At 40.8% G+C, this 12,882-nt stretch overlaps 1 protein-coding gene across 1 annotated transcript in view; it reads left to right on the top strand.

The window, feature by feature from the left end:
* The window catches only part of SPPL3 (signal peptide peptidase like 3), a 103,335-nt gene that overhangs the window by 65,892 nt on the left and 24,561 nt on the right, over nt 1–12,882 (top strand). The window contains exon 3 of the mRNA XM_084868334.1: nt 9,054–9,142. Within this exon, the coding sequence (XP_084724460.1) occupies nt 9,054–9,142 (89 nt within the window). The remainder of the gene's footprint in view (nt 1–9,053; nt 9,143–12,882) is intronic.

Here is a 12,882-nt window from a genome sequence, read left to right as displayed (position 1 = left end):
CTTATAAATACACCATAGAATTATATCAATAGAAAAGATTTCTCTGGTGAACTTTATTTTACAAATGAGGAAACTGAAGCTCAAGAAGATGAGGTGCCTTGATAAAGATTACACAGCTCCTTTGGTAACAGTCTGATTTGGACCCAGTTAGGTTTTGGTCTCAGTACATTATGTCTTTTATACTGCAGCAATTCTTTTCTCAAAACAATCAATTGTGAAGCCTTTAGTCATATATTTAAATTGCCCTCGTTGAGTAAGTTGGGAAGTGTTTTTTCCTCTGTTGTTTTCTGAAACAGATTATATAAACTTATATTTCTTCTTCTTTTTTTTTTTTTTAAATATATTTTATTGATTTTTTACAGAGAGGAAAGGAGAGAGATAGAAAGCTAGAAACGTCGATGAGAGAGAAGCATCAACCAGTTGCCTCTTGCACACCCCCCACCGGGGGTGTGCCCGCAACCAATGTACATTCCCTTGACCAGAATCGAACCTGGGACCTTTCAGTCCGCAGACCGACGCTCCACCACTGAGCCAAACCGGCCTCGGCTATTTCTTCTTAAATATATGATAGAACTCAACCAGTGAAGCCATCTAAAGTCTGGCTTTTTGTGGGAAAATTCTCCGTTGTTTTTTTGTGTGCTTTGTTCACCACTTTCCCCCTTATTATTAAGTTCTGGCAAGGAGCCCCAACCAGTTTGGCTCAATGGATAGGGCGTTGGCCTGTGGACGGAAGGGTCCTGGGTTCATTCCCGTAATAGGCACCTACCTTACTTGCAGGCTCCTTTCCGGGTTGCTGGGCGTGCAGGAGGCAGCCCTCGGTGATTCTTTCTCATCAGTGATGTTTCTCTCTCTCTTCCCCCTCTCCCTTCCTCTCTGAAATCAATAAAAATATATTTTTTAAAAGTACTGGTAAGGATTTTTTTGTGTGTGTGTGGTAAAAAATACATAAAATAAAATTTACCATTCATTTTTAAGAATACAGTTCAGATAGCAGGTACAAGGTTTTAAAAACACGTTTTTGTCTCTCTTTGTAACCATTCTGATACTAGGTGTGGAATGATTTCTCTGGCTTCAATTACATTTCTCTAATAACTGGAATTAGGATGCTGAAAAGCTGTTAAGTATCTTTTCATGTGCTTATTTTATTGGCCACGTGCTTTTTCTTTTTTGGTGAAATGTCTGTTCCAATTTTGGGTTGTTTGTCTTCTATGGAATAGTAACAGTTCTTTAAATATTCTAGATACAAATAATTCTGTTTGCTTTTGTTTTTTACAGTTTGTTTCATCTCTTTTATCCCTCCTCCCCTCAAGTATTGATAAGGTGTATTTAAAAAAACAAACAAAAAAAACCAGCAGCGCCGAGACCGGTTTGGCTCAATGGATAGAGCGTCGGCTTGGGGACTGAAGGGACCCGGGTTCGATTCCGGTCAGGGGCATGTACCTTGGTTGCGGGCATATCCCCAGTAGGGGGTGTGCAGGAGGCAGCTGATCGATGACTCTCTCTCATCGATGTTTCTAGCTTTCTATCTCTCTCCCTTCCTCTCTGTACAAAATCAATAAAATATATTTTAAAAAAAAAACAAAAAAGAACCCAGCAGCACAGGTTTATAGAGATATAATGTACCTACTATTTTTAAAATATATATATTTCTTTATTAATTTCTGAGAGGAAAGGAGGAGAGATAGATAGAAACATCAATGATAACAGAGAACCACCAGTCGGCTGCCTCCTGCACAGCCCCCACTGGGGATTGAGCCTGCAATCCAGACATGTGCCCTTGGCTGGAATGGAACCTGGGACCCTTCAGTCAGGAGGCTGACGCTCTATCCACTGAGCTGAGCTGGCTAGGGCTAATGTACCTACTAAGTTCTTCCATATCAAGTGTACAATTCAGTGGTTTCAGAATATTACTAAGTTGTGTAAACATCACCACAATCCAATTTTAGGACATTTTCATCATCCCCAAAGAAATCTGTACCCATTAGCAGTCATTCTCCCCCACCTCCACTCTAGGTAACCATTAATCTTTAACTTTCTGTCTCTTGAGATTTGCCTCTCTTCTTTAACATAGGTATTTAAAGCAGCAAATTTCCCTCTAAGCACTGTTTTAACCGCATCCCATAAATGTTACATTTTAATTTCATTCAAGTCAAGATGTTTTCTAACTTTTCTGGTGATTTTTTTTTTCTTTTGACCTGATTTTTAAAATTACTTTCCTAATACTTGAGGATATTTCAAAATTCTCTCTACTGTTGAAAGGAATTTCAACCACCGAATTCAGTTTCGTTGTGGTCAGAGAGACACTTCCAATGATTCCAAACCTTTTAAGTGAGTTGAGGCTTGTTTCAGCATACAGTCCATCCAGGAGGCTGTGTGCAGCTGGAGAAATCAGCCTTCGGCAGTTGAATGCAGTGGGTGACGGCAGCTGGTTTGTGTTTTAGAAAGGTGGTTCTGGGTTGTGTATGAGAAATAGATTGTTGTGTCAAGAGGAAACCTGGGAGAGACTGTTGCTCTAGTACAGGCAACAATCAATGATAGCCTTAACTAGGCTGATAGTGGAGGAGTGAGATATCAGTAGGTGAAGGATGAGATTGCTGAGGGGATGTATGAAAGAGAAGAGTCAAGAATGAGTCCCAAGGTTTATGTCCAAAACATCTGGATCCAAAATGGTGCCATTTTTGAGCTAGAAAGCTCCAAAGAAAAGCAGATCATAAAATATTGTATAAAAATTTTGTGAAGTAGACTGCTTATTTCCCACCAGGCTTTCACATCTCCTAGTACAGAGGGGAAAATGATATCAAGTAAAGCTAGATTCTAAAAGCCAAAGCAAATCTTTGATTTAGGAGTCCTTATGTTTACCATCTTTAGCTGAGCTTTGCTAGATTTCCTATATACTTAAAGCTGACACCCATCTCTCTTTAACCTTTCCAGCCGCTCAGAAACAAAATAGCATAATGACTCATCTTAGTAGTAAGTTCCTAAAGAGTTTGACAGACCTACAGGAGAGCATTGAGAGAGGGAGAGGGAGAGGGAGAACAGTAACTGGATGTACATCACAGTGACTGTTGTAACATATGAAGAGCCAGGGTCTGTCATGACCAAAACGTCTGAACGGACGACTGAACACGAGGCTAGAGTCCCGGCCAGCGTGGCAGCAGTCAGTCCTGGGTCCCGGCTGCCCAGGAGCTGTGGGAACGGATCCATGCTGCCATCGGACTGGCCTCTTGGTTGTCCCTCCCCCCGCCCCCGCCTGCAGGCCCAGGGAACCAGAGCCGTGTGGTGATAGAGCTGGACCCTCCCTGAGTGGTCCCGGGTTGTGAGAGTGTGCAGGCTGGGCTGAGAATTTTCGTGCACCGGAAATCTGCTAAGAAAGTAGATCTTAAGTGTTCTGACCACAATAAAAAAGGCAATTATGGGAGGTAGTAGATATGTTAATTCATTTGATTGCGGTAATTATTTCATATTGTATGCATATATAAAGACATCATGTTGTATACCTTAATCATATGCTCCTTTACTTATGATGGCGATACATCCTTACAAACCCATTGTAAGTTGAAAATACTGTAAATCAAGAATGAATTGAATACACCTAAACCTGCTGAACATCATAGCTTACTTAGCCTACCTTCAGTGTGCTCAGAACACTCAAACAATAGCCTACAGTTAGGCAAAATCATCTAACATAGGGGTGTCGAACTCAATCAGAGAAGGGGCCAAAATCTAAAATCCAGCCTAAATCGCAGGCCGAATGGTTTACTGAACAGTCATAAACTGACAATGTCATAAACTGACAGCGGAGTGCAGTGATGACAGCGCGGTGCGGGCCACATTGCAAGGCCTGGCGGGCTGGATTTGGCCCGCGGGCCTTGTGTTTGACACATGTGATCTAACACAAAGCCTGTTTTATAATAAAGCATTAAATATCTCCTGTAATTAAATACTGTACTGAAAGTAAAAACAGAGTACGGGTATTTGCCATGAATATACGTAGTTGAAAATGTGCTGGGCCAGAGGATGGCTGAGGCATGGCTGGGTGCTGGGGGGTGACAGCACCAGGGTCATCGCTGTCTTTCTCTTCTGATGAGGCTGGAGAAGAGCTGGTTTCTACTGAATGTGTTTCACTTTTGCACATTGTGAAGTTGAAAAATTATCACGTTGAACCACCATAAAGTTGAAAACCATCTGTACACAATTTTTTGTCAAAAATAATCTTGAAACAAAAATTAAAGATAGTTTCAAGGTTGTGGCACAGGGAGAAAGATTCCCTCAGAGAGGAGGTGGAGCTGAGGCAGCTAGAGTTAGTAAGGCAGAATGCAAAAAAAGAAAGTTCACAAAGAGAGATCTGCACTATATACCCTCTGAGCATTCATCAGTGTGGGTCAGTGCTATATGCGAGGAAATGAGCTAAGACTGAGGAAAGAACAATGAGAAAGAATTAAAAGGAAAAGTACCTGTTCTCTCCAGCTAGACTGGGAAAAACTTATGATTCATGTGGCATTGGGTAAGGAATTCAGAAAGGTCCTGCTTCAGTGGTAGGAAATAATTACCCTAGACTGAACATTGCTCCAGACCTGCCTAATAAATCATAAAAGCAGGACCTGAACAAATTAAACTATTTCCAGGTAACTAACAGCATCCCAGAACAATGCTTAAGAAGATTTATAGTACTACTAGATGCCAGGTGCACAAAATTCATGCATGGGAGGGGGGTTCCCCTTAGCCCAGTCTGCACCCTTTCCAACCTGGGACCCCTTGGGGGATGTCTGATTGCCAGTTTAGGTCCGATCCCAATAATTGGGCCTAAACCGGCAGTCGTACATTCCTCTCACAATCCTGGACCACTTGCTCCTAATTGCTCACCTGCCTGCCTGGTTGCCCCTCACTGTCCCTCCCTCCCCCCCGTCAGCCTAGTTGCCACTTACTCTACCCCTTCCACCAGCCTAATCACCCCCAACTGCCCCCCCGCCCTCGCCAGCCTGGTCTTCCCCAGTTACACCCCCCCTGCTGTCCTGGCCGCCCCTAACTGCCCCCCACCCCCTGCTGGCCTGGTTGCCCTACGCAGCCTGCTTAATTCAGTCATTTGGTCATTCCTCACTAACCCCCCTGCTGGCCTGGTCATAGGCCATCTTTTGAGTGCACGACTGTCCATTTGCATATTACCTCTTTATTATATAGGTTAAAAATATCAAGCAGCCAATAGGAATGTAAAAATATTGAGATAAGGTAAAATTCACAAAGTCTGGCATATAAGCAGAGATCGCCAGGGAGCAAAGAGTAGCCAATAATCAATCAAAACCACCCAGAGCTACACAGATGTTAGAATTAACAGAGAAATACATCAGAACAGATAGTATAGTTATTACATACATATAAAAGTTAGCTAGATATTCTAAACTACCCAAATTAAACTTCTGGAAATGAAAATAACATCTGAGATAAACATATTGGATGGGATTAACATCAGCCATTGCAGAAGAAAAGATCGTGAAGTTGAAGATACAACAATAAAAACTACAAAGTGAAAAAAAAATGTTAATGAAAAGAATATCCAACAGCAACCTCCAATGGTCTAATGTATGAGTAACTGGCGTCTCTGAAAGAGGAAAAGAAAGGGAGGAACAGGAAAATACTTGGAAGAAGGAGTGGCCACGCCCTGGCTGCTGGCTCAGTTGGCTGGGTGTGGAACCATGCACCACAAAGGTGGTGGGTTTGGTTTCTGGTCAGGCACATGCCTGGGTTGTGGGTTTCATCCCTGGTCCGCATGAGTACAGAGGCAGCCATGGATGTTTTGCTCTCACATTGATGGTTCTCTATCTCTCTCCCCCTTCCTCTCTCTCTAAGATCAATTTAAAAACATTTTTAAAAAGAAAGAATGGTCGCCGGGACCGGTTTGGCTCAGTGGATAGAAAGGCCTGTGGACTGAAAGGTCCCGAGTTCGATTCTGGTTGAGGGCATGTACCTTGGTTGCGGGCACATCCCCAGTAGGGGGTGTGCAAGAGGCAGCTGATCGATGACTCTCTCTCATCGGTGTTTCTAACTCTCTATCCCTCTCTCTTCCTCTCTGTGAAAAATCAATAAAATATATTTAAAAAAAAAAAAAAGAATGGTCAAAATTTTGATAAAAACTATAACCCACAGATCTAAGAAACCCTACTCCAGGCATAAGAAACATGCAGAAAACTACACCAGAGGCACATCATAATCAAATTGCTCAAAACCAGTGATAAAATTGAAAACCAAAAAGCAGCCAGCAGGGGCAGGGGCAGAGGCATGGGAATAAAGGAAGAATGGACATCCGCTTTCTCACTGAATTCAAGTACAAGTGAGAAGACAGTGGAACAACACTTTTAAACATAGCAAAGGTATCTTCTAAAAACGAAGACAAGGTAAGAGGTTTTCAGATACACAACTCCTGGAAGAATTCATTACCAACTTGCACTATAAGAAATGTTAAGGGATGAATTCAAGCAAATTAAAAATGGTACCAGTTGGAAATCTGGAGCTACACAAAGAAATGGAGATCAAGAAATGGTAATTACATTGATAAACATAAAAGGTTGTGTGTTTTTTTTAAATTTATTGATTTTTTTTACAGAGAGGAAGGGAGAGGGACAGAGTTAAAAACATCGATGAGAGAGAAACATTGACTAGCTGCCTCCTGAACTACTGGGGATGTGCCCGCAACCAAGGTACATGCCCTTGACTAGAATCGAACCTGGGACCCTTAACTCCACGGGCCGACGCTCTATCCACTGAGCCAAACCGGTTAGGGCTAAAAGGGTTTTTTTTTTAATCTAAAATTGTTTAAAAGATAATTGAGTGTATACACAAAAATATATAGTGGCGTTTATAGCATAACATGTAAAATGCATGGCAATAATATTAATAGTACAAAGATTGGGAAAAATAAATGTAACCACTGTAAGATTTTATACTGTACATGAAGTAGTATACAATAATTGTGGGTTAGAAATGTACACTATAAACTTTAGCAACGACTAAAATAAAAGAACAAAGAGTTATAGTTAATAAGACATCAAAGAATATAAAACAATCATAAAAAACTACTGTATTAATGCAAAAGGAAGCAGGTAAAAGGGAACCAAGAAAAAGGTAGGACAAATTGAAAACAAATCACAACATGATAATTTAATCATAGCAATAATCACATTAAGTAAAACGCCTAAACACCCCCCCCCAATTAAAAGGAATTACCAGATTGAATTAAAAAGCGAGATCCAATCACTGCTATAAATATAAAGCCAGAAAAAATACTTGGAGTGAAAGATTGAGAAAAGATAACCTTGCCCCAAAACTGGTTTGGCTCAGTGGATAGAGTGTCTGCCTGCGGACTGAAAGGTCCCAGGTTCGATTCCAGTCAAGGGCACGTACCTTGGTTGCGGGCACATCCCCAAGGTGTGTGTGCAAGAGGCAGCTGATTGATGATTCTCTCATCGATGTTTCTAACTCTCTGTCTCTCTCTCTTCCTCTCTCTAAAAAATCAATAAAATACATTTTAAAAAAAGATAACCTTGCTTCTACTCATCAAAGGGAAGCTGGATTGGCTATATTAATATCAGACAAAGCAACTTTCACAGCAAGTATTACTACAAAGAAGGTTGTTTAATAATGATAACAGGATAAATTATGCACAAGATGTAATCCTAAATGTTTATACACCTATTAAAATATCTTAAATAAATACATGAAGCAGAAGCTTATAGAACCAAAAAGTGAAATTAATCCATAAGTGTAGCTGAAGATTTCAATACCCCTCCCCCCCCCCCCCCCCCAATAATGAATAGAACAAATGGTCAGAAAACCAGCAATGCAATAATGGCTTGAACAAATCCAAGGTCACAAAGATTTAACCCCATGTTTTTGTATAAAAGTTTTATAGTTTTAGCTCTCAAATTCTTTTTTTTTTTTTTAATAGATTTTTACAAAGAGAAAGAAAGAGGGACAGAGAGCTAGAAACATCGATGAGAGAGAAACATCGACCAGCTGCCTCCTGCACACCCCCATTGGGGATGTGCCGCAACCAAGGTGCATGCCCCTCACTGGAATCGAACCTGGGACCTTTCAGTCCACGGGCCAACGCTCTATCCACTGAGCCAAACCGGCTTCAGCAGCTCTCAAATTCTTTACATTTAAATTCAGTACCTCAGTGCACTCCCACGTTTCAGGTGCTCCTGTGGTAATGTTACCACATTGGTCAGCATAGATGCAAAACATTTCCATCAGCACAGGAACAGAAAGTTCTTTTGGACACAAAACCCTCTGTAAGAACAGAAAATAACTAAGCACTTGAACAGGTGGTTCACAAAGAAGTAAGTGGGCAAGCTCATATTCATAAAATTGTTCAGTTAAAGAAGTCTAAATTGAAACAGAAGTAGCATTTTTAGTCCCCCATACTGACAAACTTCCTTCCGGTCTTCACTCAGCAGTCACACCAATGAGGCCTTCCCCGCCCGCCCTATTTAAAACTTCCAGCCTAACCTCTCCATCTCCTGCCCTTTTTCCTTAGCTCCGCCATCAATAGGCCATGTGCTTAACACACTTCTCTTGTTTGTGGTCAGTCTCTCCCTCTTTCCGTGTAAAGCCTGTTTACTCTTTATTGTCCTTCCAGTATCTGGAACAGTCCCGGGTCTAATAGAAACTGGTGTGTGCTGTTGAGAAAGCTGACACGGTATAGAGTAAACGGGCCAGCCATTCTGGAGGTGGTTGCGTGGTATAAAAGCCTCAAATTGCGCTTGCCCTTTGACCCGGCATTTCTCCCTCTAGGTGTTTATCGCATACGGAAGTCATTAAGGATGTGCTGGAAGATTCGGCCACAGTGGGGCGCTTTTAAAACTCTTGAACTCTGACCTATTGGAAGGAATGTAGATTGTTTTTGAAAAGTGGCAAGAACTATTTTGCAGAATTGGTCAAAAGAGACCTTCCTTTCTCTCCTGACACCTTAGCTTTTAAAAATACTGTTTGTTACTGACTTTTTAAAACCTACTTCTTTCTAAAGCAAAACTAAAACTACCTATCCAATTTTTCCACAGGTCCCTTAATATGGACTTTGAAAATCAAGATAAAGAGAAAGACAGTAACAGTTCTTCGGGTTCTTTCAGTGGCAACAGCAGCAATAATAGTAAGGCGCCTTATGTCAGTTAACTTTCGTGCGTGTCGTCATTTCAACGTGATTATTTCTATAACCCAGTTCATCCCCTGGGCTCAAGATGTACGTTTGCTGTAACAAAATCTAATCTGTGTGGTATAGTTTGTTAGGTTATTATGTTTTGAATCTGAGCTACTGATTGCCTGTGTGCTGCTTTTAACTCCTGCCTAAAAGCTTGGTGCTGGAGTTCTTTATCTTCCCAAAGATAAGCAAGATGGATGACTATCTGCCCGTTTATGACTTCATTTCAATATTTTGTTGAGGCTGATAATTTTGTTAATGAATCATAAATTCACTCAGTGACTCTTAAAGATAGCTACTTGAAGTACTTGTAAAAACTAAGTACTGTATCTCTTCTGAATTTAAGATTCTATAAGAATACTTGTTTAAAAAAATACACAGAACTGTGCTATATGGCAAATGCTCAGCAACATTATTCATAATAGCCAAAAAGTAGAAACAAGTCAAAGATCCATAAGATAGTGAATGGATTAACAGAATATGGTCCATTTATACATGAAATGCTGTTCGGCATGAAAAGAATGAAGTACACGCTGTACTATGGATGAAACTCAGAACACTGTGATAAGTAAAAGAAGCCAGACAGAAGAGAAGACATATTGTATGAGTCATTTATGTGAAATGTCCAGAAAAGCAAACACAGGCAGAACAAAGATTAGCGGTTCCTGGGCCCAGGGTGGGAATGGGCGCTCGCCTGGTGGGAGGACATCCTGCTGAGGGGATGAGAGTTCTAAAGCTGTCTTATGGGGATGGCTTCACACTTGTTCAGTTCACAACAAAAAATGAATTATACACTCAAACGAGTGAATTTTATAAATTGTACCTCTATATAGTGGTAGAATATTGGTAATGTTTATTATAAAAACAAAATGAATTAGAAATAAGGAGATTTGGTTTGATAATATTAAGAGATTAGTATTGGATATCTACTATGCATTCAGCATTCTGCTAAGTATATTGAAAGATACAAAAGTGTAAGAGCTGGTTCCCAAGCTGCCCTGGGGTAGTGTGGGCAAAATGGTTTCCAAAGATAAAAGCTAAGACAGACGTAGCAAACACTGCTCCCCATCTTGTACCCACAGTAATACTTCTGACCCTTAGCATGGCCTACGAATCCTTCCGAACAAGCACTTACTATCAACAGATCAGAGGCAGTACCAGAGGTACTTAAAGTCATTTTGACATTTATATACAAAGAGAGGGAAGGGAACCCAGCTGGTGTTGCTCAGTGGTTGAGTGTAGACCCATGAACCAAGAGGTCCCGGTTCTATTCCCATGGGTTGTGGGCTCAGTCCCTGGTGTGGGGCATGCTGAGGGCAGTCAATCCATGACACTCTCTCATCATTGAGATTTCTATCTCTCCTCCCTTCCTCTCTGAAATCAATTAAAAGTACATTTTTTGAAGTGTGAAGAGAAAAGCAAGTCAGGGTGAGCAACAGTGAGTCAGATTAGTGAGGGACTCTCTGTCCTAGAAAAGGTGAGTTTGACTTGAAACTTGAATTGGGGGAGAAGTCGTTCCGGTGGCAAGGACATAGCACAGGCACGGAGAGCGAGTGTGGCTGCAGGTTAACATCGCCCTGAATCGGGGAAATACCGGGATCTAATACAACGTTAGAAAGAAAAATGGAGGACCTTGGAGGTTAAATTGGAGATCACTTACTCTCTTCTTCAGTTTCTCTAGTTACTGTAATATCCCACCAGTGAAGTCATACTTGCCCATTTTTCCCCAGTTAAATGTGTTGTCCCCAGTAGTATAAAGTGGGCATGATAAATGCAGTAAGTAGAATCATTTAAGTATGAGTCTTTTTTTAAACTTATAACATAGATCCTTATAGGAGGTAGAATGCCATACCAATAAATTACCAGGAACCAGGTAAAACCCAGTGTCGAGATCTAATTCTCAGGTTAAATTATTAGCAGCTTTGCTATCTATCAACATTTTAAGCCAAATCACTTTATACTCTTGAAACTCTTAAAAATCCTGTGTTATATAGCATATATGCAAATGATGTACTTACACCAGATTATAAATCTGTTCTACATTGCAGCACAATTGGCACCACACCTGTTGTTTGATATAATTATTTATGTAAAATAAAATGCCTTACATTATTAAAGATTAAGTGCAATAATATGAAATAGCCTGTACATTTTTAAATGTCGCCAAGTTATGTAAACCCACATCTCTGTAAACAACTTTTTAAAAGTAATTTTAAAAAAATAAACACTCTGCTTATTAAAAAAAAAAATTAAATACAATTTATCCTCAAATACATGGTTAAGTTAGTCCATTCAGTGGAAAGAAGATACCTGCAACATCAGTTTTTAAATTTTCATTATTAATCAGCATGAAAAAAAAAACAGGAAATGGTTGTTTAAATGGTCATTTTCTTTTTTTTTTTTTTTTTTTTTTAAATATATTTTATTGATTTTGTACAGAGAGGAAGGGAGAGAGATAGAGAGTTAGAAACATCGATGAGAGAGAGTCATCGATCAGCTGCCTCTTGCACACCCCCTACCGGGGATATGCCCGCAACCAAGGTACATGCCCTTGACCGGAATCGAACCCGGGACCTTTCAGTCCCCAAGCCGACGCTCTATCCATTGAGCCAAACCGGTTTCGGCTAAATGGTCATTTTCTTAAGTCTACCTCCTATGTTATGCTGAATTATCCTCAACAAATGTATTTCTTCAGTGCCTATTCTGGGCCATGGATATCACAGAGATCAGCACAGGTTAAGCTAGAATGCAGTCCACCCTCCACATAAGGAAAGAAATGACCCCGCAGAGAAGGCCAGTACCTGATGATGGAGCATGCCACCATTCCAGATTGAAGGGATGGCAGGAGGAGTGGCATGCATTTATCAAAAAATCAAAGAAGTGATCGCCTGAACGATGAACAGAGGAATAGAAGAGATTGTGTAGGTGCTAAAGAGATGGAAGAAGTCACAAATGAGCAGCAGTGTAAGATTGGGGGGAAGCTTATAAGAAAAGGAAGATATGGATTTAGTGTTGAAATTTTGGCAAGAGCCCTGGCCAGCGCGCCTCAGTTGGTGGGACATTGTCCCACCAATGAAAGATTGCTAGTTTGATTCCCGCCAGCGCACATGCCCTGGTTTCGGGCTCCATCCCCAGTAGGGGGCGTGCAGGAGGCAGCTAAGATCGATGTTTCGCTCTCCCTTCTCTCTCTAAAAATCAATTTTAAAATCTTTATAAAAACAAAAATTTTGGCAAGAATATTCTGAACCATTTGAAGAAAAGAGTGATAGAGGTTTCTTAAAGGTTGTATTTGCTTACTCCCAAAATAAATAAGGATCAAGATATGAAAATTAGTAAACTACAGCTAGGCATAACAGCATGGATATTTCTCACATTGTTGAGTGCAAGAAGCCAGACACACAGAAATACAAATTACATAATTCCATGTATATATAACTTTAAAAAAACAGGCAAGATAAATAGTATATATTAGTATGTTAAGGTCCATGCTTGGGTAGAAAACATATAAAATAAAGCGAAGGAGGAGGAATCGGGAAAGGCAGCTGGCCCTTTGCAGGGGGAGAATGAGTGAGGAGGAGGCACAGGAAAAGTTCCTGGTGGCCAGGTTCTGTCCCGCCTGGGGCGGCGCTGTGCTCCTCAGTCTGCTCCGGCCTCCGTGCTTTACAGTCACAGTTCGCAGGGAGAGGGCAAGG

Source organism: Pipistrellus hanaki, assembly GCF_964339955.1.
Source record: "Pipistrellus hanaki genome assembly, chromosome: 19".
NCBI classification, from domain to species: Eukaryota; Metazoa; Chordata; class Mammalia; order Chiroptera; family Vespertilionidae; genus Pipistrellus; species Pipistrellus hanaki.
Note: the sequence above shows the minus strand (reverse complement) of the source record. Positions and strands in the feature narration are given on the sequence as shown.